The 27,525-nt window shown below is 36.7% G+C and overlaps 1 protein-coding gene across 5 annotated transcripts in view; it reads right to left on the bottom strand.

Annotated features, from left to right (window-relative positions):
• The window catches only part of XKR9 (XK related 9), a 52,519-nt gene extending 26,601 nt beyond the window's left edge, over window positions 1-25,918 (bottom strand). For 2 of the 5 annotated variants that reach the window (XM_088130692.1, XM_088130693.1), the window contains exons 1-5: window positions 25,809-25,918; window positions 23,636-24,121; window positions 16,203-16,402; window positions 9,335-15,347; window positions 8,412-8,537 (exon numbers count right to left, since the gene is read on the bottom strand). In XM_088130692.1, coding sequence (XP_087986818.1) covers window positions 14,719-15,347; window positions 16,203-16,402; window positions 23,636-23,973 — 1,167 coding nt within the window. In that variant the 5' untranslated portion in view covers window positions 23,974-24,121; window positions 25,809-25,918 and the 3' untranslated portion in view covers window positions 8,412-8,537; window positions 9,335-14,718. Of the gene's footprint in view, window positions 1-7,989; window positions 8,538-9,334; window positions 15,348-16,202; window positions 16,403-23,635; window positions 24,122-25,808 lie in introns of those variants that run through there. The other 3 variants (XM_088130694.1, XM_088130695.1, XM_025173168.2) reach the window with 3 other exon arrangements.
• Window positions 25,919-27,525: the final 1,607 nt, after the last annotated feature.

Genomic DNA, 27,525 nt, shown 5'->3' with positions numbered 1-27,525 from the left:
TCTCTGGCCCTGACTTCAGTTGTCAGAGAATTTTTGTCATTTTCTAATAGATCTCATAGGAGTGTCTACATGCTTTGAGAAATGAAGAGGTTTCGCTGCTTTAAAATGAGTAGCTGTGAGTGCCAGAGTGTGACAAGCAGAAATATAAGAGGAGACAGGGAGGGAGGTGGACCAAAAAAAAAAAAAACCCACTGTGGAAAATGTCCAAGTTCCATGTAAGAAGGTTTGCTGATTTTTCCGCTTAGCAAAGATTCCAAAGTATTCCCCTCCCCTTAACTCCTATGCAGCTGCTGCTGAAAGATTTGAAAATTTCTCTCAGTGTGTGAATTGTTTTGCTGTGCTTTCCTCTCCCCTCCTACAATATAACAGATTTTATTAATTTACATTTGGAGTGTCACCTCCTCTACCTATAAAATTTTAGGAGCAAACACGAACAATATTATTTCTTATGGCTTTTAAAAAAAAATCTTCTGAAATAAATATTCCATCAAAGACACTTTTATGTCTCACAGTGGCCAGTCTCAAATGTCTTGCCCGATATCATGTTCAAAACCTGAGGCACGATTCATTTTTACAGTAGATTTTCTCAATCGCAGTTACTAATCAGATTAGTACTGCTTTTGTGTCTGACAAGTCATTAAGGAAGTTGTGTGGAAAGCTAGCCATTGTTTTTAACTGTTTGTCTCTGAAATTAGCTTTCTAAAAACAATTAATGGTAAGTTAGGCTGCCCCTATGAAGACAGCTTCTAAGGAAATACGGGGCCCTTTCTCCCCCCCCCTCCCCCCCCCGACTCCAATAATGCTATATTCTGAATAGAGAGCAAGCAGCAGTGAGACAATTCTAATGTTCGGGACGACCAGCTGCAAGCCATCATGTTTTGCAAAATGTCACTTCTTTCCTGTTCTTTCTTGCTCTCAGCTCTCAGGTGTTCATAGATTTCACTTCTGTTCAACATTTTACTGTTGAAAAGCCACCTATGATCCTTCTTAATGAACGTCTCGCAGCAATACCTAACCCTCTCTAAAGCACATTAAAAAAAAAAAGTGATTTGGGGACAATCTGTCTGCACCATCATTACCAGATTCTACTGTCTTTGTCTCTGTTTTATTCCAATCAGGGGCAGATGTCCACAAAGTTTAAAGGCTATCCTTCCTCCATAGATCCCTCTTTCTGCTATTTAAACCAGATGACAGGGTGTGCATGCATAGCTAGCCTTTGTAAAGAAAATCCTCAATAGAAAGAGAATAAAAGCTAGTGGTTCCATTCCACTGCTCCCTACATCCCCACAATTTGCTTGTTTGTTTGATGCCAACATAATGCGAGGCCTTTTAAATCGGAGCAACTTGGCTGTCGAAGGAAGGAGGAAAGCTCATAGCTTCCAAAACCTTTTATAGTGGATCTTTGAAAGTAGTGGAGACAAAAATATTACCAGAATGGAAGAGTGTTGTTCTGCCCAGCATAGAGCATTAACTCCCCCGAGGATAAAAATTAAGCCAAGGATATGCAGAGCTATGGAGAAAATTGGAGGACTGTAGAAATTTTGGACTTTAGATGAACCACATTCCAGGTGATGTCCAGACATTTTTAAGTCCCACAAATGAATCACTTTATTGGGGAAAATTCAACTTTTTTAGATGCAGGAAGAAACTAACAGAGAAGCCACAATTACAGTTTAGACATGGTTGAGCATTGTATCATATGGTTGGCATGCAAAATTGTGTTTATCAAAGCACTCTAGTACCATTCTTGTAAAGAAAGGCTCTATAGTTGGTTCATAACAGAGTGGGTTTTTTCATGATTTTTCTTCTGCCCCTGTTAGAATTATAGAATCGTAGAGTTGGAAAGGAGGTCTTCTAGTCCAGCCCCCTACCCAAGGCAGGAGTCCCTCATTCCATCCCAGACAAACGGCCTTTGCCTGAAAACCTCTAGTGATGGAGCACCCCTGACTCCAAGAGGCACGCTGTTCCACTGCTTAATATCTTGTCCCTCTCCTCTTCACTTCCCCAACCTGTGACCTTTATGAACATGTGACAGTTGATTAATTGACCTTTGCACAAAATTTTTGTTTGTTTGTTTTATAATCAAAGATCTCAAAGTCAGGATTTTTTCAGGCTACAGAAGTAAATGCAATAGCAGTGCAGATGCTCAGTTCCATGGAAGGGAACTATATGGGAGAAGTTGAGCCAAAGGGAGAAAAGGACAGTCACTGCTGGTGTAAAACCCATTGCCCCCCCCTCAAAAAACTTGATACCTGACTGTATTGATCAGATGACCCGCTGAGATAACTATGGATGGAAGGGAGGAAAAGCATGAGCTGTCCACTACAGAAAGATGACATCATGTAGAAACTCTGTATAACTACTACAATTAACCATTCCCACTGCACATTAAAATGTCTGTCTCAACATAGCTAATGAATGATACAGTAGCTCAGTGCAGACATTTTCTGATAAAAGTCCTTAGGACAAACTTGCATGTATAAGCAAAATCGTTCCAGTAAGTGTTTGTTATAACTAAGTTTTGAGTGATCTTTTTGATACAAAGTACTTTTTTACAATAACAAAGCTTTTTTGATGTTCTGGTGAGTACAAGCTACTCAATAAATTAATAAATCATTGTTCCTTCCTGCATGCATCAACCCTTTAAAAAAAAGGAGGGGGAAGAATAAATGTTGAAAGAAGCTTCAGTCAGCAAGTCAGTTTTATCAATACATATACAGTACAGATATTGTACTATATATAGCTAGATATGGACACCAGTTCTCATCATAAGTTAACATAACCAATAGTATTTTTCAAGCCAATTAAAATGTATTTATTATTTATTTTGATATATGTTATCCAGATTTTCTTCCAAGGTGCTTGGGATGGCTTTCATGCGTGGTTGAGGTGGCAGCATGTAAGTGGTTGGGAATTCTATCAGCTGTAGTTCCAAAACAGAGAATACATAACTAACCTTGTACATCTGCTAAATAGAACATTGGCTCTGCTATTTGGATAGCTGGTAAGTTTTACCTTTAGTTTATTCGTTGAACAGACATTTCAGGTGAGTCCCTAGAATTATTTAGCAGCTCTCCATCGTTCTGTCATTGTCACAGATGGCACATGCAGGAGTGCCAAATAGTTCTTCATCCAAGATATTCCTGATATAAAAATAGGACAACTTGTTCCAATTTTGGGCCATTCAGATACATTAGGTTTCATTTTCAGAAGTAAAACAAAGGCATTCGGGATCCTATACTGTCTGCTTTGAAAATGGGAAAGAATGTAGAAGAGACTGTTACTTGGCGTGTTAGGGAATACATAAGAGGAAGAAGTTGCATAAAATAGCCAAAAAAATGCAGACAAGGTCCAATGAAAGAAACAGATTAGGTAATAGGTTTGCAAGAGAAATGGGAAGAGAATCCAGTCAATGACAACAACTGCAACATGAAGAACAGAGCACCAGACATAAGACAGCAAGTAAATTACTCCAGGAATAAAGGAAAATTAAAGTTAAAAGTCCGAGAAAAATTATATGACAAGTTTAGATAATTAAAATCCAAGAATGCATTAACCCTTTTTTGAAACGTATCTGGGGAGCAATATAATATATGCAAAGAAAGTGCAATTCCAGATACTACCATTAGAGACATTAAACACACTGAACTACACATTTCTGTGTTAAGGAAAAAAAGTGTTCTATTTTCATTTGTCAATGAACAATATAAGTATCTCTCTTCCTACATGACACAAAACATTACATTGGTAATTGCAGTGTAACTGCAACCCATTACACAGTGTAATTATAGCCTTAACTTATCTCAGCATCTCTGAAGAGCAGCAGTGCAAGCAGTGTTGCACAAAGTGAACAGCCTGCAGTTCAGATATCACGGCTCAGGAATCCCAAGAATAAAATATCCATTGGGGTCCTTTACAATTCTTGGAAATATACTGATTGTGTTGGACCTAGAGACTGGAAAATTCTAAAGACCACTTGGCTCCATTTTCCTCCCTGTATGTTTTCCCTCCTCCATCAGTCTGATTCTATTTTATGGGGGCAAGGAACATATTTGGGATTTGCACTCTACTTCCTAAGAAGTTTACTTTGGAGGTATTTCTGCAGACCTTGGGAATCTCCTAAGCCCACTGATGGGTGAGTGTGCTGTTTTGGCTACCTAAATAATTAAAATAAATAAGAGTGCCCCCATATGTATCAGGGCTCAGACATGCAGCAACACCATCTGCTTTCAAAATATGGACACTCTTCTCTTCTCTTCTCTTCTCTTCTCTTCTCTTCTCTTCTCTTCTCTTCTCTTCTCTCCTCTTCTCTTCTCTTCTTTGTGTGTGAGGGCTTATTTTGGCTTAAATGTTTGTAGAAGGACTAAGTGTAAATATCCCCATATATTTAAATTCATCCTGATGTTGTATCTAGGCATAGAATATCTCATTTTGCATATAAAAGGCTGAGTGCACTGTCTCACTTGTAGATTTTTGCCCAGCTGATTGAAGTATCATTAGACAAAGCTCATAAATAGCTATTAAATAGCTATTAAGAGGTAAAAGCCATGGAATTCTCAGAAGCAACACTGGGGAACTCTGGAGACAGATCTTGAATTGCTCTGGTTTATCGCCCCCCCCCCAAAAGATCAGCTTTTATAACTGGCTGATAACATTCTAGTGATGTGTTACAATAGGTAATAGGACAGCTCAAGAAAACATAAGTTATGGGCAAAGATGACTCATCTTTCTCTTTCCACACACATCAGTCCACTGGAGGGGATTACCCATGTATAACAGCAAGAGAATCTCTTCTGCGATTGGACCTAAAACTAATTTTATTCCTTATAATACATCCTGTGAGACTGTGATTCTCTAAGAACAGGAATCTGTTTAAACATCAATGCTGTGAGACTTCTCATTTATTTATATGTATAAATAAATCTTACTCATAGAATTAGGACTGTTCTCAGTGCTTCATTTTATTCCAACAAGGTGTTTTGAAGCTCGTGAGGGTGTGAACATAGCACCTGGCTAACAGCTTTAAAGCAAGTGAAAAGATGTGATTGCTTTAAAGTTTTAAAGCACTTCACATGTGTTTTTGTTTCTCTGAAACACCTTTTCCAAATTAATTCTGAAGTGCCACCTGGTTATAGCAAAAATGCAACAGTTTTCAGTCCAAACTTAGGTTGAACTTAGCCTCTGAAAGGCATTCCAGGGCTTGTAATTCAGAAAGCTGGCAGGCAATAATAAGTAAGGACTGGAGGGAGTAGCTAGGACAGAATTTTAAATTGATTAAATTTAGTTTCAAGTTCAGTTGGTTTCATTAATTAAACACAGTACAGTTATTACCTGTGGATATTGTTACTTGTGTAGATAATCATTCTTTCTGTCACATTAAACATTACAATATTGGAGAAGGCTATGAAGGTTGCTTTCAAGGCTTTGTGAGAAAGAGAATCCTGGAGAAGATGGACATGTGGCCTGATCCAGCAGAACATTTTATATAAGCATAACATGGCTGTACCGACTGAGGATTTGTAGAGTTAATCCAATGCATATGAAAGTCACCATGCTAAGGAACATTGTAATACATTTTGGAGAAATGAAACATTGCTTGGATAATTTCAAAATACATAAGGAAATCAGATCATATGGAACTATGCTGAAGCAATCTTAGAAGGAGCACTGCTCATGCCACAGGTAATAGCTGTAAATGGAAGAGATAGTACATTGTACATTATTTGTGTTTACCACCTACCATACCATGTAAGAACTTGTAAAATCTCTTCGCACAAGATTCATCCTCATGTCCACCTAACTACAACATAAATATGCCTTGCAAACCATTTTAAAATAATCTGTCCTTATGACATTGTCTTCATCTCATCCCTAGCCTACAGCTGAGGAGCTTGAAGTCATCTTTAGTTATTCCAGTTTTAAAGTAGCATTTTCTCCTGACACCATATTTGCAGTGGACAGGATCTGGCACACTTAATTGACAATGTAACTGATGATTCAGGCAGAAGCTGGAATCTGCCAAGCTCTTATTGGCTGTTCCTGGCATACTTCCTCCTCTCCAGTCACTGGGAACTGGCACATTTTGACTTGAGCTGCAGGAGAGACCACATACCTGGCATCTGCAGAGACATCTCTCTGCATAATGCCTGACCAACGCTTTCTGGAGAACTTGACACATCTTACGCAGGATCTTTATATACAATGAATTAACACTGTTGTGAAAGAACACTGGATCTATTTTTTAAACATAGCTAAGAAATAGCCAGAGGAAAGACCAACTGCCTTGGTTCCAGGTTTTAAAGATGGCTAAAACTACAGGCCTAGCCCTCTGTCAAAATTCATCCCTTTCTACAAACCCAGCCACACCAGAATGACTGCTGGTTGGTCTTTTCCACAGTAGGTGACATTTGGCGGAAGCAGAAACGAAACTAGGGAGTCCATCAATCATTTTCCTTAATTTGTCCTACAGTGAAACTCTGAGGACAGAACCACTTATTGCTGTTGGTACAGTGGCAGAATAGGGCTCAGCCATCATGGCACTAAATTTTATGCCAGCATATTTTTCTGCCAGCTCAAGGACTTGTAGACTCCACTTTAGTGGTGTGCATTTAAATAAAGTGGCTGTCACTTTAGTAGTGGGATCAGCAACAAGTTGTTTATCAGCATTTTGTAGTGCATCGCTACTAAGAATAAGAGCTTATTGAAGAGTAAATTTTCTTTCTTGCTTTCTTGCTTTGTGATGCTGCTTCACATGCTTGCAGTTATTTTGATAATCCACTACAAAATAAAAAGTGTTTCTTACATTTAATCACTCAGAGGAATCATATTAGCCTGTGGTGCCAAAAGTGCACCTTTATACTGTACCTGTAGATAACTGCTATGTAAATCTCTAACTTTGTGGGGGAGCAGCTGGAGTGTTTTTAACTTTCTCATCTGAGCTATGTTTTCCTAATGTAATCCCCTTTCCTTAGAAGTAGTGAGTCACACAGGTGCACCTAGATGCCCCCAACCCGCTATGTTAACCACAGCTTCTATCTGATCACATCTGTTGGTTTTAGTCCCTAGACAGCTTACTGTTCTGTACTGGCACAGCAGGATATAGAAATGAGACTCAGAACTTCCAGTTGTAAGAAGTGAACACATTATCACCTTCTACTGACCTCCCTTTCCCTGGTGTGGGGCAGCAGGAGAAGTCATCAGACCCAAGATTTTGTGAAGCAACAGAAGAAAAGAAAGGGACCTTTTCCAAATAGGAAGATGAGAGGCCTGATTTGTCTCCAATCAGAAGGACTCCTTAATTAGTTAGACAATCCTATCTTGTGTCAGTCAGAACTGAACAGTTTCTTAAAGCATTCTTGCAGAGGATGCCATGCCAGCTTCAGGAACATGTGGTGGGCATTTAAATAAAATGTGTGCCCAGGAAGGCTCCCGGGCTGCAAAAATCCAGAAAGTATACTGCCTGCTCTGAAAATGGGAAGGTCTGTAGAGAAAAACAAAGATTGTTCTGTAGCATCTGGAATACACGAGGAATAATTTGGGCACCAAAATAACCAAACTGTCAACAAAAGATTTGGATCAGGAAATACTTTCACAAGAGGAAATATAGAGCAAAATCCAATTAATGACAACAATAGCAAACCCCATTCCATTCTAGCACTGAAGATGTTACCTAGCCAGGTAACGAAATGTTTGCAAGAAAAAAACCAAGCTCAGAGAACCCCAAGGACTCCACAGTTCAACCCTGAGCTACACATATTCGCTTCTATTGGTAACAATAGCAAAGTGAAGAACAGAGTAGACAATGTAAAAGAGCAAGTGAATTAATCCAGATACAGTGACTTTCTACTCCATCAGCAAATTATTCCATATTTCTTTCTAAAAAAAAAAAAAAAAAACCCTACCAAAAATTCATTAGAAATGGAAAGTAGAAGAAATTCAAGGCAGAATAAGAAATGGAAGATGAAAAAGTCTTCTATAAAATAACACAGGTCAATTTCATGATAATTTGGCTTCAAATCTGCTTTGGAAGCAAATGGAGCCCCTCCTGATCCATCCAAAGCGTCACTGGGCATTTCCCCTCATGGCAGATCCTGGCCTCCTCCTGTTGTGATGATCAGATTGGAATTTTGCTCATACTTGTGTAAGGCAATTTAAAGGTTTCAAAGTGCACATTTTATTGAAGAGGTGCCTAATCATAAATGTCAGTTAGGGTTTTTTCCTTAAATATTTCTATATTTAACTAAAAGCTGTCTTTGCAAGTCCATTCCCCAGTGAGTGCAATAGTCACAAACAATGCTTCCATGCCATATGCTCAAATATAACCACATAGTGTGACTGGAAATTTGGAAAGGCCAACCCAAACAATGTTCTACATGCTGTTCAGGGAATTAATTTTCACAACTGTGCCCTACCTGGCTGTTGTGTTCGGTGTTATATAACTGAATAAGTAATCACGAAAGCAAGGTCAGTTCCACTGGCAGACTGGGTAAACATTCATCTCAGATTAGGGACAAGGGAGATTTTCCTTATGGCAGCTCCTTCACCAGAAAAGAAAAAAAAAGATTAGTTTGCATATAACTGGTTGAACATTCAATTTACTTTGTAAATTAAAATTCCCCAGTGATCTGACTTAATGCCTATTTGGGATAACTGAAGCAGCCATATTTTGTATCCCATGTCACAGTCTATACCCTGGCCATAATTTTCTTACTATAGAACTTGTAAATCCTTAAGCATGGAGGAGAAGTGGGGACACGTGGCCACCAGCTCCCAGCATTGACAGGAAGGTCTGAAGAGAATTTGCATGCGGCCAAACATTTTATGATCCTCCATATAATTCTGAACAATTGGTACTCCTGACTGCGCTGTTAACTGAACACCATTATACATTTCTCCACTGACACAGTGATATCTGGAGGGTCCTCATCTCCCCTCCAAACTTTGAATGTTATAATTCAACAAATATATTTTTTTTCCTACACTGCCTATTTCTTGGTATGACTCTTAGAACAACAGTACACTCAAATACCATACTGTTGGAATTATTAGCATTATTATTGATAATTTGTCCCTGAATTAAAGTGCTACAAAAGACCATTTGCCAGTCTCCCCTCTTTTGTTGTGGCTGATCCAATATAATCCATTCCAGTTCAGTTCCTATTCCATATTTTGCTAGATGGACATATGGAAGAGTGAGATTTTTAATTCTTAATTAAAGCTCCTAATGAATATTGGTTCTGTCTATTTTTGATGTAAATGTAAAGTGTATGGCTATTTCTAAAACAGCCTTTCTCAATCTGATACTCTCCCCAGTTTGACAAAATCTATAGTATACCTGAATCACCCTCCAGATGTTTTAGGGAGTGCAACTCAATCCTCAGATGTTGGTCATACTAACTTGGAATTCTGAGATTTGCAGCCTCTACCACATCTGGACATTGCCATCTGCACTCTGTGGGTAAAAGACTGGTCTAAACATACTGAATTCTGCATTGAGACTGGAGCTTTAGATTAGATAGCTTGTTCTAGTATTATTTGAATATTGTATTAATATTTTCTTTCTTTTTTTCTTTTCATAGTAATTTTATTAAAAATTATAATTACAATGATAAAAAACTAACAAAACAAAAAAGAAAAAATAGAAAGTGCAGAAAAGAAAAAGAAATTAGAAAAGAAATAGACAAAAAAAAAGAAAAATATAGTAAAGAAAAAAGAAAAGAAATATATAAAGAAATGACTTCCCCCTTCATCACAAGTATAAACAATTTTAGTAACTTATCACCTCCTCTTAAAATACAATAAATTATCTCTTCTTCCCATATCCCATCTCTTATCTATAAACATATCCTTAAAAACTCGTCATTTCAGGCCTGGTCAACAAAAGACTATTAAGGGTTACCAGAAATAACAACATATTTATTTTAACCTTGATCAAATAAATCAACTTTATTTAACAATCTTGATCTTTAGTCCCTTCAAATAATGTCCTAGAACTTGATTTCTTTTCATTTTTTTCTTTGTCCCCTCTCACAAAATTCTTCAGAGCTTTAACAAGCCTCTTTTGTAAATCGAATAGAGGAAAATTATCCAAGTCATTCCCTTGATTTGTTATTGGTATATCCCTTTTAATTATTAAGACATCAGCCAGTTTCTTTTGTATATCCAGTGTAGCATCTTTTTCCATTTCATAACTTGTCATTTTTAAATCCACTTTCAGATCAGTCTTAGTCTTATCTGGTAAAACTTGTTCCTCTTCCACAACATCTTTTAAACACAGTCTATCTACAGAGGCAGACACTTTTAAAATTAACTTCTGGGTCCATTGTTCAAAAATATCCTTCAATATGTCCAATGTTAAAATACATTGCTTCATTCTGTATTAGTAAGTCAAATTTAAGTGTTCTTCTCCTTTAATTGTAATCTTTAGTTCCTTCTAGTTCCTTCTAGTGTCCAACCTTCAAAGTCCAATCCTATCATGTTTTTTTTCTAAATGAATTCAAAACAAAAGCATTTTCCCATGGGAAGGAGTCTTATAATTAATTCCATAATCTTATTTCAAATCCATCTGGACCATTAGTCTGTAACTTTCCAAAATCAAAGTTCTAATCAACTTTTTGCTGTTTATTAAAAAAAAAAAACCTTGTCGATCCAAAGGTTCCTGATAGCTGAAAAGCAGTTAACAAACAATTTCCAAAAGTGATTAGAAAGTATGCAAACCCAGTGTCCTTCTGAAGGTGCTGACTATGGGTTGAGCAAGATGGCTATTCCCTTGTCTCCCAGAACACTGGAGACCACTGTCTTGCAGTCTTCTAGCAAGAAGCAACTGTCTGGAGCACTTGTGGGTGATCTCAAGTCCTCCCTTTGTCCAGAGAGAAATTACAAATAGCAGGTCTACTCGCCGGCTCTTCATTCCACCATAGTCGTTGGTTCCGCTTTTACGGAGCCATCTTCAGTTCGCTACTTCTTCCCCAGAAGTGAATATTATATTAATATTTTCAATTCTAAACATTTCCATGTTCAAATTACTAGGCAATTATTATCTTAGAACTGCCTTGGGGCATGTCATGGACTAGGCCTAACTTGAACTTCATTCCGAAGCAGGGTCTATCAGTACTGCAATAGTGTCAATAGGCTTGTGCAAAATCTGTAGCATACAAGGAGTAAGTTTTGAATCATACAACCCTTCACACTCAAGTAATGCTATGTATGTCTATGAAACCCAGTTGCAAATGCAAATAAATCTATTTTCATTGAATCATATTTGTTCTTCCTCTTATCCTATCTTTGTTATCTGATCTTAATTACCCATAAATTATTTGGTCAGTAATTTATGTTAAAAATGGATTGCCACATTCATGCCAGGAAAAAGAAAAAGAAACAAACCCAGGATTTAGAGTACAACACTTTAAAAAAGGAAGAGAGATACATATAGTATCAGTAACCACTGCACAGAAGAACTCAACGCCCTAACGATTCAAAATGAACTTTAGCCTTCCAGTGATCACTCTTTAATACTTAAGTCTTCATAAATTTCCATCTTTTATAGAGTGTTTTTGATGGCAGACAATTCTTCGCTGAAAGTTAAGTGCTCTTTTATATAATCGTATAAAGCAGGCTTTGGTTTGAATGGGTACATTACATTGACAAATGTTTATTGGAAAGCCAATTACAGCATCATAAATCAAGGCTCTCTGTCGCACAGGGGGTAAACTCACAAGTGCCACCAGATGTCACAATTGAGCCCAGCAGGGTAATTCAACTAATTCCATGGAATCCTGTCCCTCATCTATAGCACTGACAGTAGTCAAAACAGGAAGAAATAGTTTATTATCTTTCATTTAACTTATTAAAATACTTGTTGCAGGATGTCATGGCTATCCTGGAGTTCAGGGGGAAAATGCATTTGTTTTCAATTTGCAGATAGATTAAAATGACAAGGTCAAGCGCAATCCACTGGCAGACTAGCAGCTGAATTTTAAGATGGACACGATTGTGCTCATGCAGCTGAGTGAAATCTCCCAAGTCTTTTACCATTCTAATTTTGCAATGGGCAGCTTGTATTTGAAATACATCAGTTAACGATATGCATGTTCATGTTACTGTTTAAGTAGACTGATAATAACTGAACATGATCAATAAATATTAGAATACTAGAATCAGTAAACACCGAACGAGGACAGCCAATCAGGTTTATTGTTCTAGGCAACATTTGCAAGAAATGCTTGTAAACTTTACTGCCATGCTGTATTTACCTATTCTTCTCTCTAATAAATGAGCCCTCAAGTGGTGAAATCAAGAAATGACCTGACAGAAAGCATATCTTGTGAGTTGAATGGTCTAAACCACAGATGCATTTCCAAGTACTTTAATGATTCTCAGGAATCTTCCATTCTGATGAGCATAAGAGAAAACCTTGTCCCTTTCACCAAATTCATTTTTGTGATAATCATAAAATAGGCAAAGAGAACAGAGGGAAAAGCCTACTCTGCTGATTTCTTTTTTTTTTTTTTTTGAATTACAATGGAAAAAATGTTGCTGGGAGGGGGCCTAAAGTGTTAGTAAGGTAGATCACATTTGTTTACAAAGCACACAAAAGCATTCAGGAAGGTTGGGATTTAACTGGGAATCCATCTTCTTGGATTATTGGTGGATTTTAAAACTTGATTAAGTGTATAACATTTTGCATTTTTATCTTTCACAGACATACTTTGAAATTATGGGAAGGATTCAATGACATTTTAAATAGACAAGACAGACAGACAGACAGGCAGAGATAGATGATGGATGGATGGATAGATGATGGAGGCGGGAGGAGAGAGAGAGAGAGGGAGGGAGGGAGGGAGAGAGGGAGAGAGAGAGAGAGAGAGAGAGATTTTTCCCACAAAATGTATTGCTGGCTGGATTCATACAGTAAGCTAGACCACTTTACTGAATAACAATTTATTAAATAAATAACAATGGGCTTGGTTCATATACAATAACTTGTTAAATCATACAATATAGTGTTTTTTTGTCCCATGATAGGCAAAATCAAAGAAACGCTATTATGGCTGTAACATTTGATAATATGTAGATCTTCTGCTCGAGTTCCTAGAGTATGTCATAGATCAGTGCTTTTTTAACTTTTCTCTTTCAGGACCCTTTCCCACTTTTAAAAATATTTGTACGGGTTATATTGATTGATATTTACTGTATCAAAGATTAAAATTGATGCATACACTGCCACTACAACTGGTCATGACCGATGATGGGATTTTAATATTGTAGTATTTTTCACCATAGGCTGGCAAATCATTTTGATTTTGTGGACCCCTAAGAGGGTCTTGGGGGACCCCCTGGGGTTGTAGGACCACACTTTAAGAAACACTGCCATAGATAACTTTACTATGTGCTATATCATATTTGATATATCATATTTTGACACAAAACACTCTAAATACAATTCCTATTCATGCAGAAACCAAAGGTTTAATAGTAATAATTAGTTTTAGTATCTGCTTAATTATCTAACCTAATAGAGGCAATCCAGATCCAGAACTAGTTTTTATATCGTGTAGCTATTGTCTGATGGTGTTTGCAAACATGCAGTCAACACTCTGCCCCTTTCCATGTATGTGCAACTTTGACTTCAGTTTTGCAGTTTTAACAAGTATAAAATCAACTTGAATTTCTTCGTTAAAAATAGCTTTGTTCTTATTGTAAAGAAATAATGATTCATACATCTAGATAATATAACTGTAGTTTGGGAATATATGTGAAATATCAATATTTAACCATGTGAAATCCACCTAGTGCACCATTGTGACAATTTATGGGATGGTAGGACACACAAGTTTAAGAGAAATGTGAATTTTATTTAAGTTCCTACTTAAATGTTTTATTTTTCTAACATTCTGTTTGCTCTTTGTAAAGCCAGCCCATGCAGATTGACAATATATATCCCAGGTAACAACATAAAATCCGAAGATCATGAATACATTTTAAAATATCAGATTCATTAAAGTTTCCATAAAAACAGTGATAAAACTAAATAAAAATTCATGAAGTTCATAGCAAGACTTTGGGCCAGTCACACTCTCTCTTATGACACTGTGGTAGATATAAAATTAGGACAGCTGCCTGAGAAGAGGAAGTTATAAATGTAATTGATACTAAATGCTGTAATGAACAATAGAGAAATATACCCTGTTCAAAGCACTTTGCTTTATTTTTACTGTTGAAGAAAAATATAGTACTCATTCTTGCAATCCACACATTAAGAGGCAAGAATTACTACTGACAATGTTGATCGGTCTATGTTCCATCCTCCCCATATTTATTTATTAGATTTATATTTTGTACAACTCAAGGAAGCATGCGTAATGCTTCCTTCTTTTATTTTCCCAACAACAAGCCTGTGAGGAGGGGTTGTCGGCTGAGTGGGCTGAGAGAGCGGGAAAAGATCTGATGAAAATAAATGGATAAAAAAATACACTGATCCTATCTAAAAGTCAAGGAGCAAAATAGGTTTGAAAGTCTGTGCAATCAGACTTTTAAGCACCATTCCAAGTTTTGTTATAAAACATACATATTTCAGTCTACTTTCAGAATGTATATAGAGCTAGGGTTATCAGATCAAGGTTGCAAAAATCAGTGGGAGCAAAGAATTAAAAGTTTCCAAAACTATGTATTGCCATCTAGCGGTCATACAGATTTTTGCAAACCAAATCTAGCCATCCTTTATTGTATCAGAAATTTACTAATTCTGCAGGGTTCTTTTCTTTCTAGTCCTGGTCCATCAACTTCGTCTTGTGTATAATAAACATTAGGATGAAAAAAAGCATAATATATAATAAGAAAAAAAATACCTAATACAAGGGAGATTGCAGCTGCACTAATCAATGTTGACAAATATATTTTTTCATCAAATAATGATTTCCAGAACCTACACATACACAGAATAATTAAAGTTACAATTATTCGAAAAACATAATAGACAAACTGAACAATTACTGTGTTTTCTCCCTTGATATTAAAAAAGGTAAAAATGAGAATGATTCCCACAATCATTCTGTAAACATATTCTGCTGCTTTAAATTTACAAAATTCAGTGTTTTGCTTTATCACCCAGCTTAGATTCCCAAACCAAAGCAATATAAGCAGAACAATAGAACCTGCAATGCTCAGCATTGTGACTAGCACAATGGTAAGTATCCAAGAAGTTAATGTCATCAGTTTATAGAAAAGATATATTAGTTTGCAAAATATCCCACTAAATTCATTCTTATCAGGCAGAGATTTTCGTAAAACTATCTGATAGCTCACTGTTGCACAGGAAATGCTGCCGAAAGACAAGGCAATGGAAGCATCTTTAAAAGAAAACAAAAATAGGGAAGGTTAATTCAGGCAAAAAAAGTTGCAAATTTTTATATTAAATACTTTTTTAAAAGGGAATAATATAGAAAGACAAACTAACTAGATAGCCTGCTATCTCCACCAAGTAACCTGTACTAATGTGATCTTCCAAAGGGGTTAGATTTTCAGCCATAGTTCATGTTGTCTTGAGTTGATGACTGACATTTATGATTATTAAAATTTATTGGCAACCTTTCAGGATGACAGTGTTCCCAAAGCAGTTTATAGCCAATATAAAAGTAAAAACAAAAGCAAAAGAAACTGAGCTCATATTGAAAAACAGTCGTTAGGTGCCTCTGTAGGCAGAGGGAAACTAAGAATTAGTTCCCAGTACAATAATCTCCTTCTCCAAAGAAAAGATTGCCAGGCATCCACCATGTTAAGAGTGTTTATCCCAGGTAAATATTTTTTAAAATTAACCAAGGCTTTATATTATATTTTATTACTTTTAAAGATAATGTTATTACATTTTGCAAACCTTAATCTTGATCATTACTGTAATACAGGTAGTCCCTGGGTTAAGAATGCCCGGTTTCTGGATGACCCATAGTTAAGAACGGAGCCTATTGTAGCAAAATTCGAGTTAAATACACAATGATTCGGGTTAAATATACAATGGTTCAAGTCCATTACACAATACTACTTATATAGTACGATACAATAATACTGTTCCGACTTTCATACAAATTCGACTTAAGGACAGACTCTGGGAGCGGAACTCGTTCTTAAACTGGGGACTACCCATATTGCAGAAAGCTGTTTTTTAAACAAGTCAGCTGCTTTGCATTTTTAACATGGATTAGACTTACACTGATAAAAGGGAGAACAGTCAGATGCCATCACAATGTGGATCTGAAGGATAAGCTGGGCTGTGCTTTCCAGGAAGGCTTTAAATAGCTGGAGCATGCTTATATCAGCCATTTCATTGATGCATAAGTTATGAATGTTGTCGGTGGAGCTGTTTGATTGAAATACAGCCTGAAATCCAAGTTTCAGTATGAAGCAGTATCTGTAATGAGAAAAAAATCACTCTCTTTAAAGTATAAGGCTAGATAGAGAATCAGACATAGAACAAACTTCCAGACTTATTTACTTTTTTAATGAAAAGCAGGCGTAGAGGTGAGAGTTCTAAGAGGGCCACGACTAGGAGAAAAGGCTGCTAAATCTTTTCCTTCCAGCTGTTTTTCTACACAATCCGTCCCAGCCCACAGTCTTTTACATGTTAGGGAAGAAAATATCCACCCACAGTCTTTCCTTTCCTTCAAATATAAATATACCTGCTTTTCATTTTCTCTTTCTTTCTTTCTTTCTTTCTTTCTTTCTTTCTTTCTTTCTTTCTTTCTTTCTTTCTTTCTTTCTTTCTTTCTCTCTCTCTCTCTCTCTCTCTCTCTCTCTCTCTCTCTCTCTCTCTCTCTATTTCTCTCTTTCTCTCTTTCTCTCTTTCTCTCTTTCCTTCTATGGAAGATTGATATACACCTCCTCTGTAATCTAGTTTGCACTTTTATTACCTGAAGAATAGAAATATGACAGCCATACAAATCTGTTCTGCTTACCATTACTTTTACTGAATAGCATTTCAGGCTGGGTGGAAAATATTTCATACGAAATTTTTCATAGAAAATTATCCTAAACTTTTAGAGGATTGGACTTTGTTTATTCAGTTGCTAGGAAGATAGGGATTGTATACACAACTTCTACTTCTTTCCTTTAAGCATTAAACCCTGCATGCTTCCAGCAGCCAGAAAATTTTTAATTTTTTGTATTTTGTTATCTATTTGTTGTTAGCCACTCAGAGTTATTTTATATAATAATACAGGCTGCCATACACATCTTTTAAATGAAATAAAGTCTTCACACAGAGGGTTCTATTACTACAGCAATTCCTGGTATAGCCATATGGCGATTTCACCACTCCTCCCTACCCCATCGAAAACATTTTATTACAAGGAAGATGAATTAGCTAATCTGTGATTGATGCTAAGAGGGTTGAATGAAAAATAATGCCTCCATTGCTATAAATCACCAACAGATGGCAGTACTGATGTGCTAGAAGCTCAGACATGTTTTTAGCATCTGTTCTTTCATTTCACTGTGAGAAAAAGCTGTGTTGCTATTGTTTGTGAAATTGCAGCCTGTAGTAAGTACTCTACGATGTGTCTTAAGCAATGCTCTGTGATTGAATTTTTGCCTGCTGAAGGAGTCCTTCCAATTGAAATTCACTGCCAAATATGGGTTGTTTATAATCATGATTCATGGGATTCATGATTACCATGTGTCACTTAGCCAAAAAATGTAAAGACAGTGATCCAGGAAGACCTGATTTGTGTAATCAAGAAAAAAGTGGATGACCTAGGATAGCGACCAATGAGTTTCACATAAGATAGATTGATGTACTGATTAAGAAATATTCGCAGATCACTCAAAGGAACAATGTTGTCAAGCTTGGCATTTCACAACATGTGAGTGACATTATTGATGTCTTTCAATATTGGAAGGTTTGTTCAAGATGGGCTCCTTGCATACTAGCAGCAGAGATGAATGCTTCAAGAAATTGAATTTTCCAGCAATTGTTGTCATGTTATGAGACTAAAGGTGAGGAATTTCTTCACAGCATCATTTCAGCTGATGAAACATGGCTTATTACTATGTCCCAGGAATGACGCATCAGACCATAGAATATCATAAAGCTTCCCCTACAGAAAAAAATTCAAAACCAGGCTTTGGCAGGAAAATTGATAGTTACAGGTTTTTTGGGATACAGATGGTGTTGTTCACATGAATTTGCTTGAACCTAGCACCACTATTCACTCAGAGCACTGTGTTGCAATACTGAAATTTTTGAAATAACTATGAAGCAGAGTTCAGAAGCAGAATAATTAAATTATGATGCAACATGACAATGCTAGGCCTCACACTTCAAGAGCCAAGAGGCAATAGTGAAGTTGGATCTCACCGTTTTACTCCATCTGTCATACAGTCCAGATATGGTGCCATGTGATTTCCATCTTTTCCCAAAATTGAAGGATTACCTTGGTAGGCATCTGTTTGACTCAAATGGAGCAGGGGAAAGGACTGTCAGGACTTGAACAAAGAGACACAGTGTAGAGTTCTTTTGTGACAGCTTTAAGAAGCTTGTCCAACATTGGCAGAAGTGTGTAATGAATGGTGGTGATCATATGAGGAAGTAAATATAGATAACAAAAGAGTTCATATCAAGGATTATTTTCCTGTTTCATTTACTAAAATATCCCTATTTAAATTTATGGAGGTGGAGGCACTACTTTTCATTAAACTAGGAGAATGAATTCCTAGTATGAATTCCACTAGGAAAAAAGCACCATATTCAATCCAAGTAGATTTCACGGTGGAATTATCTAATATTAAGGCTGAGTAGTGCTTCAGATTCTGTTCCAAAAAGTGCTTTGGAGACTGTAGGGTGTGAATTTAGTACCCATCTGTAATTCTTTAAACTGTCACATTTTACAGGATTGCTCAACAGTTGTACAGAAAAGACACAGCTGCTTTGAACAGTTGCAGACAGGTGAGATATTCATACTCCTGTGCACTCTGAAACCAGTTTTCAGACTCAGATTCAAAGTGCTGCAAAGCTTAATTTTTCATTTCACTCAAGAATTATCTAAGGTTATCGGATATATTACTGTATATCCGTACACAAAAAATCCTGAGAAGCTTCCATTTGTCTTTCTGATGCTATATATGATAAATAAATAAACAAACAAATAAAATGCTCCATATCCACACTGTTGATCTATCTAATGGCATCATCATTCATTCAATGAAGATAGCCTGTTATTTTCTACTCCACTCCTTCCATATCTGAGCAAGTCCTTTTTCCATCACAGTTGCATGTTAAGTAAAAATCACCCTCCAAGATGTCAACACAGATGCTACAATTTCCATCTAAACTAGAGCAAAACTTCTCATTTATCTCCATTAAATTTCATTTTCTATGGATTTTCTCATTCAAGGAAATGAATGTTGCAGGCACAACTGTAGATCATCGTTTGAACTAATACTGAATGTCATTCATGCTGGAGTGACAGAGGGTCAGTTTAGAAACATTGATATGCAAGAGTCAGCTAAACGAAAGACAAAGCTATCAGAAACATCCAGAAATATTGAAGCAATTAGTGATAGGCATGAGATGAGAACCACTGGAAGTGATACTCTCATTCCATTTGCTATATTTGCTCACTATATTTATTCAGAATCTTTAAAAATAGAATCCTATATAAGTGTTTCCCTATGTTAGATCTTGGTGATCATGTTGCACAGAAGTTGGAAATTTGTAGAACATCAAATTGAGGGACTTCGGTTAAATTAAATCATAGTATGTGTGTGCTGCATTTAATCACAACCTATCTTTCAAACAGACAAAAGCTATTTGCCTTGCAGTAATCTTAAACTAACAATGGTGACTTAAAACAGACGGTCTCCTTTTTACTGCAAGGATTAAACAGCAGCTAAACAACAATCTCTCATAGCTGCTGTAGGTATAACCTGCATTAGAGACCTTGCACTGGCCAGCGGTTGGACTACATGGCATCCAAGATCACTTCCAAGACACACACTCTCCCATCCATCCATTCACACATATACTTACACACACCTTGCATCACAAGACTTGAGATTCAGTTTTTGTTTTTACAATCCAGCTGCTAAAGGCATATTGTACTTTTTTTCCAGTTAGTATATAGAACTGTTGCCATCCAGTAATAGAATTCCTCCTGCATACAGAAGGGCCTTCGTTTATTGGCAATGGCAGACTGAAATTATTTCCGTTAAATAGTTCTTATCTATTATATCCAGCACAGGGGAGCTCTGTAATGCAAAGTACTCAGCATATGCATGTCTCCTTGGAAAATATACCTTAATTCTTTATATTACTGTTAAAATTAGGGCTCATAGCAGTTTAACATTCTTATTTATTCTTAGCACACATGGATTTCCAAAGCTGAAAAGATACTAAATTTATTTTAGCATTTTCCATAGCACTGTAACACCACCAAAATCCCAGTTCTCTAAATAATGCATCCTTGAGGCTATAAAATAATATCCTCCAGAACAAAACTTAAAAATGAATAATAGATTAAATATTTCAAGACAGATTAATTCATTGCCTCCTATAGAACTTTTGCAATTCAAATCTTGAGTATTTGGTATTGGGAGATACAGAAATTATTTCTATTGTCAAATCATACTATACCAAGGAATTAGAAATGAAAGACAAAATGGCAATTTTCAGTGTGTTCCAGTATGTCCTGAAGATGTCTCTTGCCATTATATCAAGATTTTCCTTTGGAACAGTAATAATGGATTCCACATCTCTGGTCCAGCACTGAAGGACACTACAATCTATACCAAATTCAGAAATAAACCTCACTGAGATCAATCAGTTACTCCCAGTAAGGTTTGTATCCTGAAAATAACTTTTTCACCAGGATAAGTATACTCAACTACTATTAATTCATAATTATAAGGAAGGTTCCAGAAGTTCAATATACACAAAGCCTGAAACTTTCATCAAGTTTTATCCAAATGTTTCTGTTTTCTAGAAAAATGCAATCAAAAGAGATTTTACTCTCCCCTGCTGCCCTCTGAGCAATTCCAAATCTGCTCCAGAATATTAGGAATTCTCCAGACCAGATTTGGGAAGACAGAGGAATGCAGGGAGAAATGAAGGCTATTCGTGCATGTCCACCCACAAGATTGTAAATGCATTCCAAAATATTTGACAACTGTATTGTTTGTTCATGAGAATGTTGCTTACATTTTACTCAATCCATTTTTAAATTCTTACAGCAGCCTTCCCCAAACTAGAAGCCTTTCAGAATCCACTTACTTGTAGTCTGTACAGCTTCAGACTGAAAAACAGGGTGTAAGTTTTGCTCTGTGGCTACGGGTGTTAAACTAGGGATGGCTGAGGTTGCTAAGCCCAAGTCAGATGGTTTGAAATGACAAGTGATTTCTGTCAAGGTTAGGAAACAATAGTATAAGTGATGAATCTGTTCTGATGGCATCACAGAAGACTGGTATTGCTGATCAATTTGTTTTCATTGGGTTATTCCTATGCTGTTGTTTGATAACTCTGCAACAGAGTCATGATATATACATTGGTTCCTGTTACTGCATCTCTAAGCTAGGTAAAAATCCTGTTCCATTTCTATTTGCAACGCACACTAAAAAGGTTGGGTGTTCTTCCAAAAAAAAAAAAAAATGCAACCACGCTGTGTGACATATGACTGTTGACTAGGAAGCATTATGGTTGCTAGTGATTTTAATGGTCTGTTATTGGGGTGGAATGCCTCCTTTTCTCTGTACGTGCTGGATGGTTGCCTGGTTGCCAATAGAGAAACCACAGATTGAAGTCTGATCCCTACATCAGAATCTGCAAGCAACTAGTACTGTTAAGGGCCCCATGTTATCATGCAGGCAGGATTTATTTTGATTAGGCATGCTTCCAAGAGGAAAGCTCTTGCATCATAGGTAGAAACATCAGAGAACCCAGCTAATACAGAAAGTAGGAATAAGAGCACTAAATCAGCAAAGAGGTCATGCCTTTCCTCCATTCACACACTTAACAAATATAGCAATAGCCAGCTTTTCACTGTTTTACTCAGCGCTGAGACAGCTGCAGTATTGGGTTAAACACCTTTCATCACACCAGGGAAAAAATAGGCTGCACATTTCTTTGCAGCTGCCAGAGTGTTGACTATATATTTTATGACATTTCAACAATTGGCTTTAATTAACAATGCTCAAAAGTACAGTTCTTGCTCTCTCTGAGCATTTTTAGAGTGTAGGGGTAGAATTTTCATATTTTGTAATAGAACAGCATGGCAGTAGCAGATAGATAGACAAAGACTGTTTATCTGAAACTCTATATTATACCAGATGAAAGTGCCTTTTTCTTCCACAGTAGGAACAACGTTCCTTTAATAGAAGATATTACTGAACAGTAAGAATGCATCTGTGAAATAATAAACTAAACATCCAAGAACTGATTCCTGTTCCTTTGAGAATGACTCCTGTGCAGACAGAAACAATAGATACCCCATTAATGGTTTCGATTTTACTACGCAAAAGAAACAAAATGTCAAGATAGAACTGCTTTCTTATGTCACATGGATATGTATTTATCCTTCTCAATAACAAACCCTGCACTATTTTCTGCTTATAAAACAATCAAGAACATTAACCATCTGACTCTAGCATCTAAGCGTTGTGAAATCCAGAAAAACAATTTGAGTAAATCAGGCTGTTGTACCATTTATTCACATGAGCCTCTGAGTCTCCAAGCTGTATAGCGGTCAGACTGACTAGCTTACGTAAATGCTGATAAATTCACAGCTGAGAAGCTTAGAGGTTACCTTTGGATTTCTGGCAAGGAATCTCATAAAGTAAGGTGTTTATTGTACCTAGGGAGAAGTTGATGAGTTGCATCTGATTCCACTTCTTCAAAGCTAGATAAATATAAATTGGCTTATAGGTAATGTATTAACATATAGTTACATGGATTTTAATCGTTTACTTTTCAACATTTTATCAGCTTACAGAAGAAGTAGATGAATTCTAAGAACAATAATGTAACAACTGGATGGATAAGAATTAAAAAGAAGTGCAAGAAATAGCAGATGTAGGATTTTGTGGCCTCTCAGATGTTGCTGACCTACAGATTTCTGGTACTGTATAGTAACACCTAATATCCTCTGCTTGTGTATTAGTGCAACAAACCCCTTTATCTTTCAAAGGTCATCCACCATACCCTGTTTTACTGGCCCTTTGGTGGTTTTCTGCACATATTGCAGTTAATGCATAGAATCCAGTTACCTTGAAGTAAAGCAACCAGCTGAGACAGATTGGTTCTGCATCTACACTTTGTGAAAGTGAGCGTGTCACCTTCACTTTGAGACCAAGGCAGATCACATTGTCTTAGATGCTCAAACTGAAATACCAAGTGGATTGTGCCTCCTTTACACAAGCCATAACATGACATAAACTATCCTAAACATAACATAAACCATAACATGACATAAACTGTCTCAGATGAAGCAAGTATTGATAGAAACCTGGTTCATACAGGTAGGAATAGTAATTTAAAGTCTCAAGAAATTCAACAAGTAGTCACATGATGTGTTAACATTACCACCATCTATAAAAACTCATTTACAGCCCTTATGCATATAGTATCTCTGTTCTAGGTTTAAACCTTGGCACTTACCTTATAAATATTCCACCACATAAGGAATGTAATAGAAAAAACAACCAATCAAGCTTTTCAACATCATCTTCTTTAAACCAAGTGTAACTGAAAAACTGAATAATTATTGATGAAAACAGTCCTGTGAACAGTATTAAAGTACCCCTCAAATACTGGCCTTCACACAAAAGGTTCTTTGCCATCCAGAGATCTGTTCCAACATCAGATATATAAACTACAAGCCCAAAAATAATAATAGCAAAATCTCGTTTAGTAAATATTATTTTCTGTTTTTCATGACTGACCATTTCTTTGCAGGTAAAAAATTTCAAAATGTCTTTCTTAGTAGAATGAAACATGGTTTATGTTGGTCAAAACAGCAGATCAAACTAAAAAGTCACATCCACAAGTATGTTATGAATTCTGTTTTACCACTAAGAAGTCGTTGAAAAAGTAACAGTGTGCAGCGTAAAAGATGCTGGTAAGGTTCATTCTTCCTTATGAGTCCTGGAAAGAATAAATAATTAGTAACTAGGTAATTCAGGGGTTCATAAAAACCAATTATCAATAGCCTCAATAACTGTTAGAGAAGCAACTTGTGGAATGAAAGTAAAAAGTGGATGTGACATCCTGTGCATGTTTTAACTGAGTTCAAGAAGACCCTTCCCCAGAAGGAAATACATCAACTGAGTAGATGAAAAAAGGAAGAAAACTGGAGAGTTTTCTTTTCTATTTCCCTAAGGCATTACAGTGCTTGGTTATATAACTTTATTACAAAAAACCCTACATTCTCTAAAAAAATAAAAAGGCATCCCAGATTAAAAGTAAAGCACACATGATAGAAGTATTTCTCACACAATAGGAAGGGCAGGAAGATTATGCATGTTGCGGTATATCTATGCACTGCCTTAAAACAAAGGAAATATTTTTATTATTCCAAACTACGTTATGAATAGACAGCAACATTTTATTTCTATATGCTGAGGTAGGATTTATTTAGCAATCTAGATTTGCAATTTATTAGCAATAGCAATTTATTATTTAGCAATATAGATTTCAGATGTTAATGCAGGTTTTAAAAAAAGTTTTATCTTTATGATTCCAGAGAGCTGGGCATTTACTCCAAGTAAGCCACATTATGTATATTCCCCCTTGTAACATTACGTAATTATTGCCTATGTATTTATACCAACTGCCTCACCCTTTGCTTAGAAGGCTGGATTATTACAATGTTCTAATGCTTGCCTGACATTATGTAACTTGGGTGCTAACAATTGCATAAAAGTTTATACTCGAATCAATCTGTTAATTGTTAAGTACTATCAGACTGTTTTTGCTGCAACTACCATGCAGAAGAGAGTCAGTCTGATGTAGTGGTTAAGGCAGCAGGCATGAAGCCAGCTGGGTGAACTTGGGCCAGTCACTCTCTCTCAGCTCTAGGAAGGAGGCAGTGGCAAACCACTTCTGAAAATCTTGCCAGTATAGTCCAGACAGTTGCCAGGAGTCGACTGACTTGAAGGCATGCGCGCGCTCACACAACCCCATATAGAAAAGAATTGCATAAGTCTCTGCCTTCTTGCCTTAAACATTCTTTGAAACGGGATTGCCACTTCTGCCAGCTATTGTTTCAGGGTCTTTGACCTGCTACGTAACTTGATTCTACCGCATTCTAAATCAAACAGTTAAAAGCTCTTTGTGTGCATTCTCATACTGCTATGTTGCTTACTGAGTGAATATAGTTAATGTTGAGTAAAATGTAAGAAATGCCCACTTTGAAAGTAAATTATTATGTGTTATTTCTATCTAATCTTGCAGGTCATTCCAGAAAAGTTGAAAGTGAAACCAACACTTGGAGAAAAGAATCTGCTTTTGTGGATGTTTAAGCTCCTATCTAGAATTATTTAATGCTGTGGTGAACATTTATTGAAAACCAATATGAAGATGATTCCATAGAGAAAAACAAAAAATCAAGGATCAAGCAAATTGACCAGATGATACTAACCACAGATAACTTTTCTGGATGACATAAATATAACTTTCCTTTTGGTCAATTAATATTTCTTCACCTGACTTACACCTATTGAAGTCAATTTATTAGGTCTTATGCTATTTTCTAGAATGTCACAACATAAACGCTTTAGATACAGCCAAGGTGATTAATTGGTTTCAACAACATTGTAATTAAAAAAATTACCTTAAAACTTGCCAGGTAGATACACATTTTCAGTAGAAAACTCCACAGAAAGAAACTATTAACGTTTTGCATAGCTGGACTGTGATCCTCTACAGTCTACACCCAGAAGAGGTTTGGGTGTGGGCAAAATGTAAAGTGAAACTCCAGTCACCCACAAGCCACATGATTCATTAATAATCTTCTAGTATTTGTACAGTGGTTTAGGCACTAGGCTAGAAACCAGGAGACTGAGAGTTCTAGTCCCGCCTTAGGCACAAAGCCAGCTGGGTGACCCTGAGTCAGTCACTCTCTTTCTCTCAGCTCTAGGAAGGAGGGAAGGGCAAAGCCCTTCTGAAAAACCTTCCCAAGAAAACTGCAGGGACCAGTCCAGGTAGTTGCCAGGAGTCAACACTGACTCAAAGGCACCAAAAATAATAATTAAAAAAAGGTATTTAGATAATCATTGCTTTGGTTAAATTATTCTTTTTGTAAATCATTTTGTCTGACTCCAAGTGTCTGTGATAGCTTTCTTAATTCTTGCAAGAAAATTGATTTAAGGTTTTTCTTACTTTTTCTGCAAAACAGATTTGTTTTTAATGACAATGGTATTCCAGTGGACCATTCAAGATAGGTAGTGTGACTGTCCTATAAACTGAACAGCATTCAAGTCCTCAGGCACTACCCACGTGTTCCTGGGTTATGAAACTGCCTGATGCTAGAATTAATCTGATCTGTGACACTGGAAATTTAAAGCTAATCATGTATTTAAATCCTCTAAATTGCTGCTGATGGTGCCATAGTTTTACCTCCAGCTCTACTTTTGTTTGGATTGTACTTGGATGATGGAACAGCCTTTATTCCTCTCATGGTCCCTAATTCCCTAAAATGTGCCCTCTCTGCCCCTTGAAGGAACTCAGCTGTGCTTTGGCTGCAGTTTTTAGAACACTAATTAGATCCCCAAGGCTTGCAAGTGTCCAGCAAAATCTCCACTTAGAAGCTAAACCAAACATTAGTTCCTTGTAACTCTACATATGTCTAGTGCCCTAAGGAGGAAGTGACGTGAAAAGAAAAATGGGCAGAAAGTGAGAGCTAATCAATCTTTTCCTGTAAAATAATTTTCTTCATTAAATTAGGTCCCTCAGTCAGGATCCCAGCTAGCTCAATCCAAAAAAATGTTTTGGACGAAGAGATTTGGGATTCTGCAAAATATAAACACACACACACACACACATATATGGAAGGAACCTTCAGTGTATCACAGGAAGCCTGGAGAATGCCATCAGTTCTACCCCCCAATACTCTTTTTAATCCTGATCTGGGATTAAATTGGTGGGTTAGGGTTAGGATGGATTGGAGCTCTGGAATACAGGGGCCAATAAAGATACTAAATAGGATTGCTTCTGAGGTGCCTGCCCTTTTCTGCTGATGAAGGAAAGTTCATTGGTATAGTGAGGAGTTGCAAATGATGAAACCTCTGGACTATCACTGAAGGGAGATAACCAGACATGGATTTGAACTCAGACTCAGGCCTACATTATGACAGTAAAGGTGGGGAAGCCTAATAATCTTTCTGCCCTTCTTCCAACTGTGAAATGCCAGGTAGCAGCACTATCCAGGATGGGCCAAAATAATTTTTTGTGATCAGCTGGCTGGTCATTTCATGGATAAAATCATTCCTATAACTCAAATCTGAAAGCCAGATGGTCAAAGTCCAATAGATTGGTAGGGGCGGCATCTT

The sequence above is a fragment of the Python bivittatus genome, unplaced genomic scaffold (genome assembly GCF_059951505.1).
Source record: "Python bivittatus isolate LINGU-HERP-01145 unplaced genomic scaffold, Pbiv_v1 ctg000840_np1212, whole genome shotgun sequence".
Taxonomy (NCBI): Eukaryota; Metazoa; Chordata; class Lepidosauria; order Squamata; family Pythonidae; genus Python; species Python bivittatus.
Note: the sequence above shows the minus strand (reverse complement) of the source record. Positions and strands in the feature narration are given on the sequence as shown.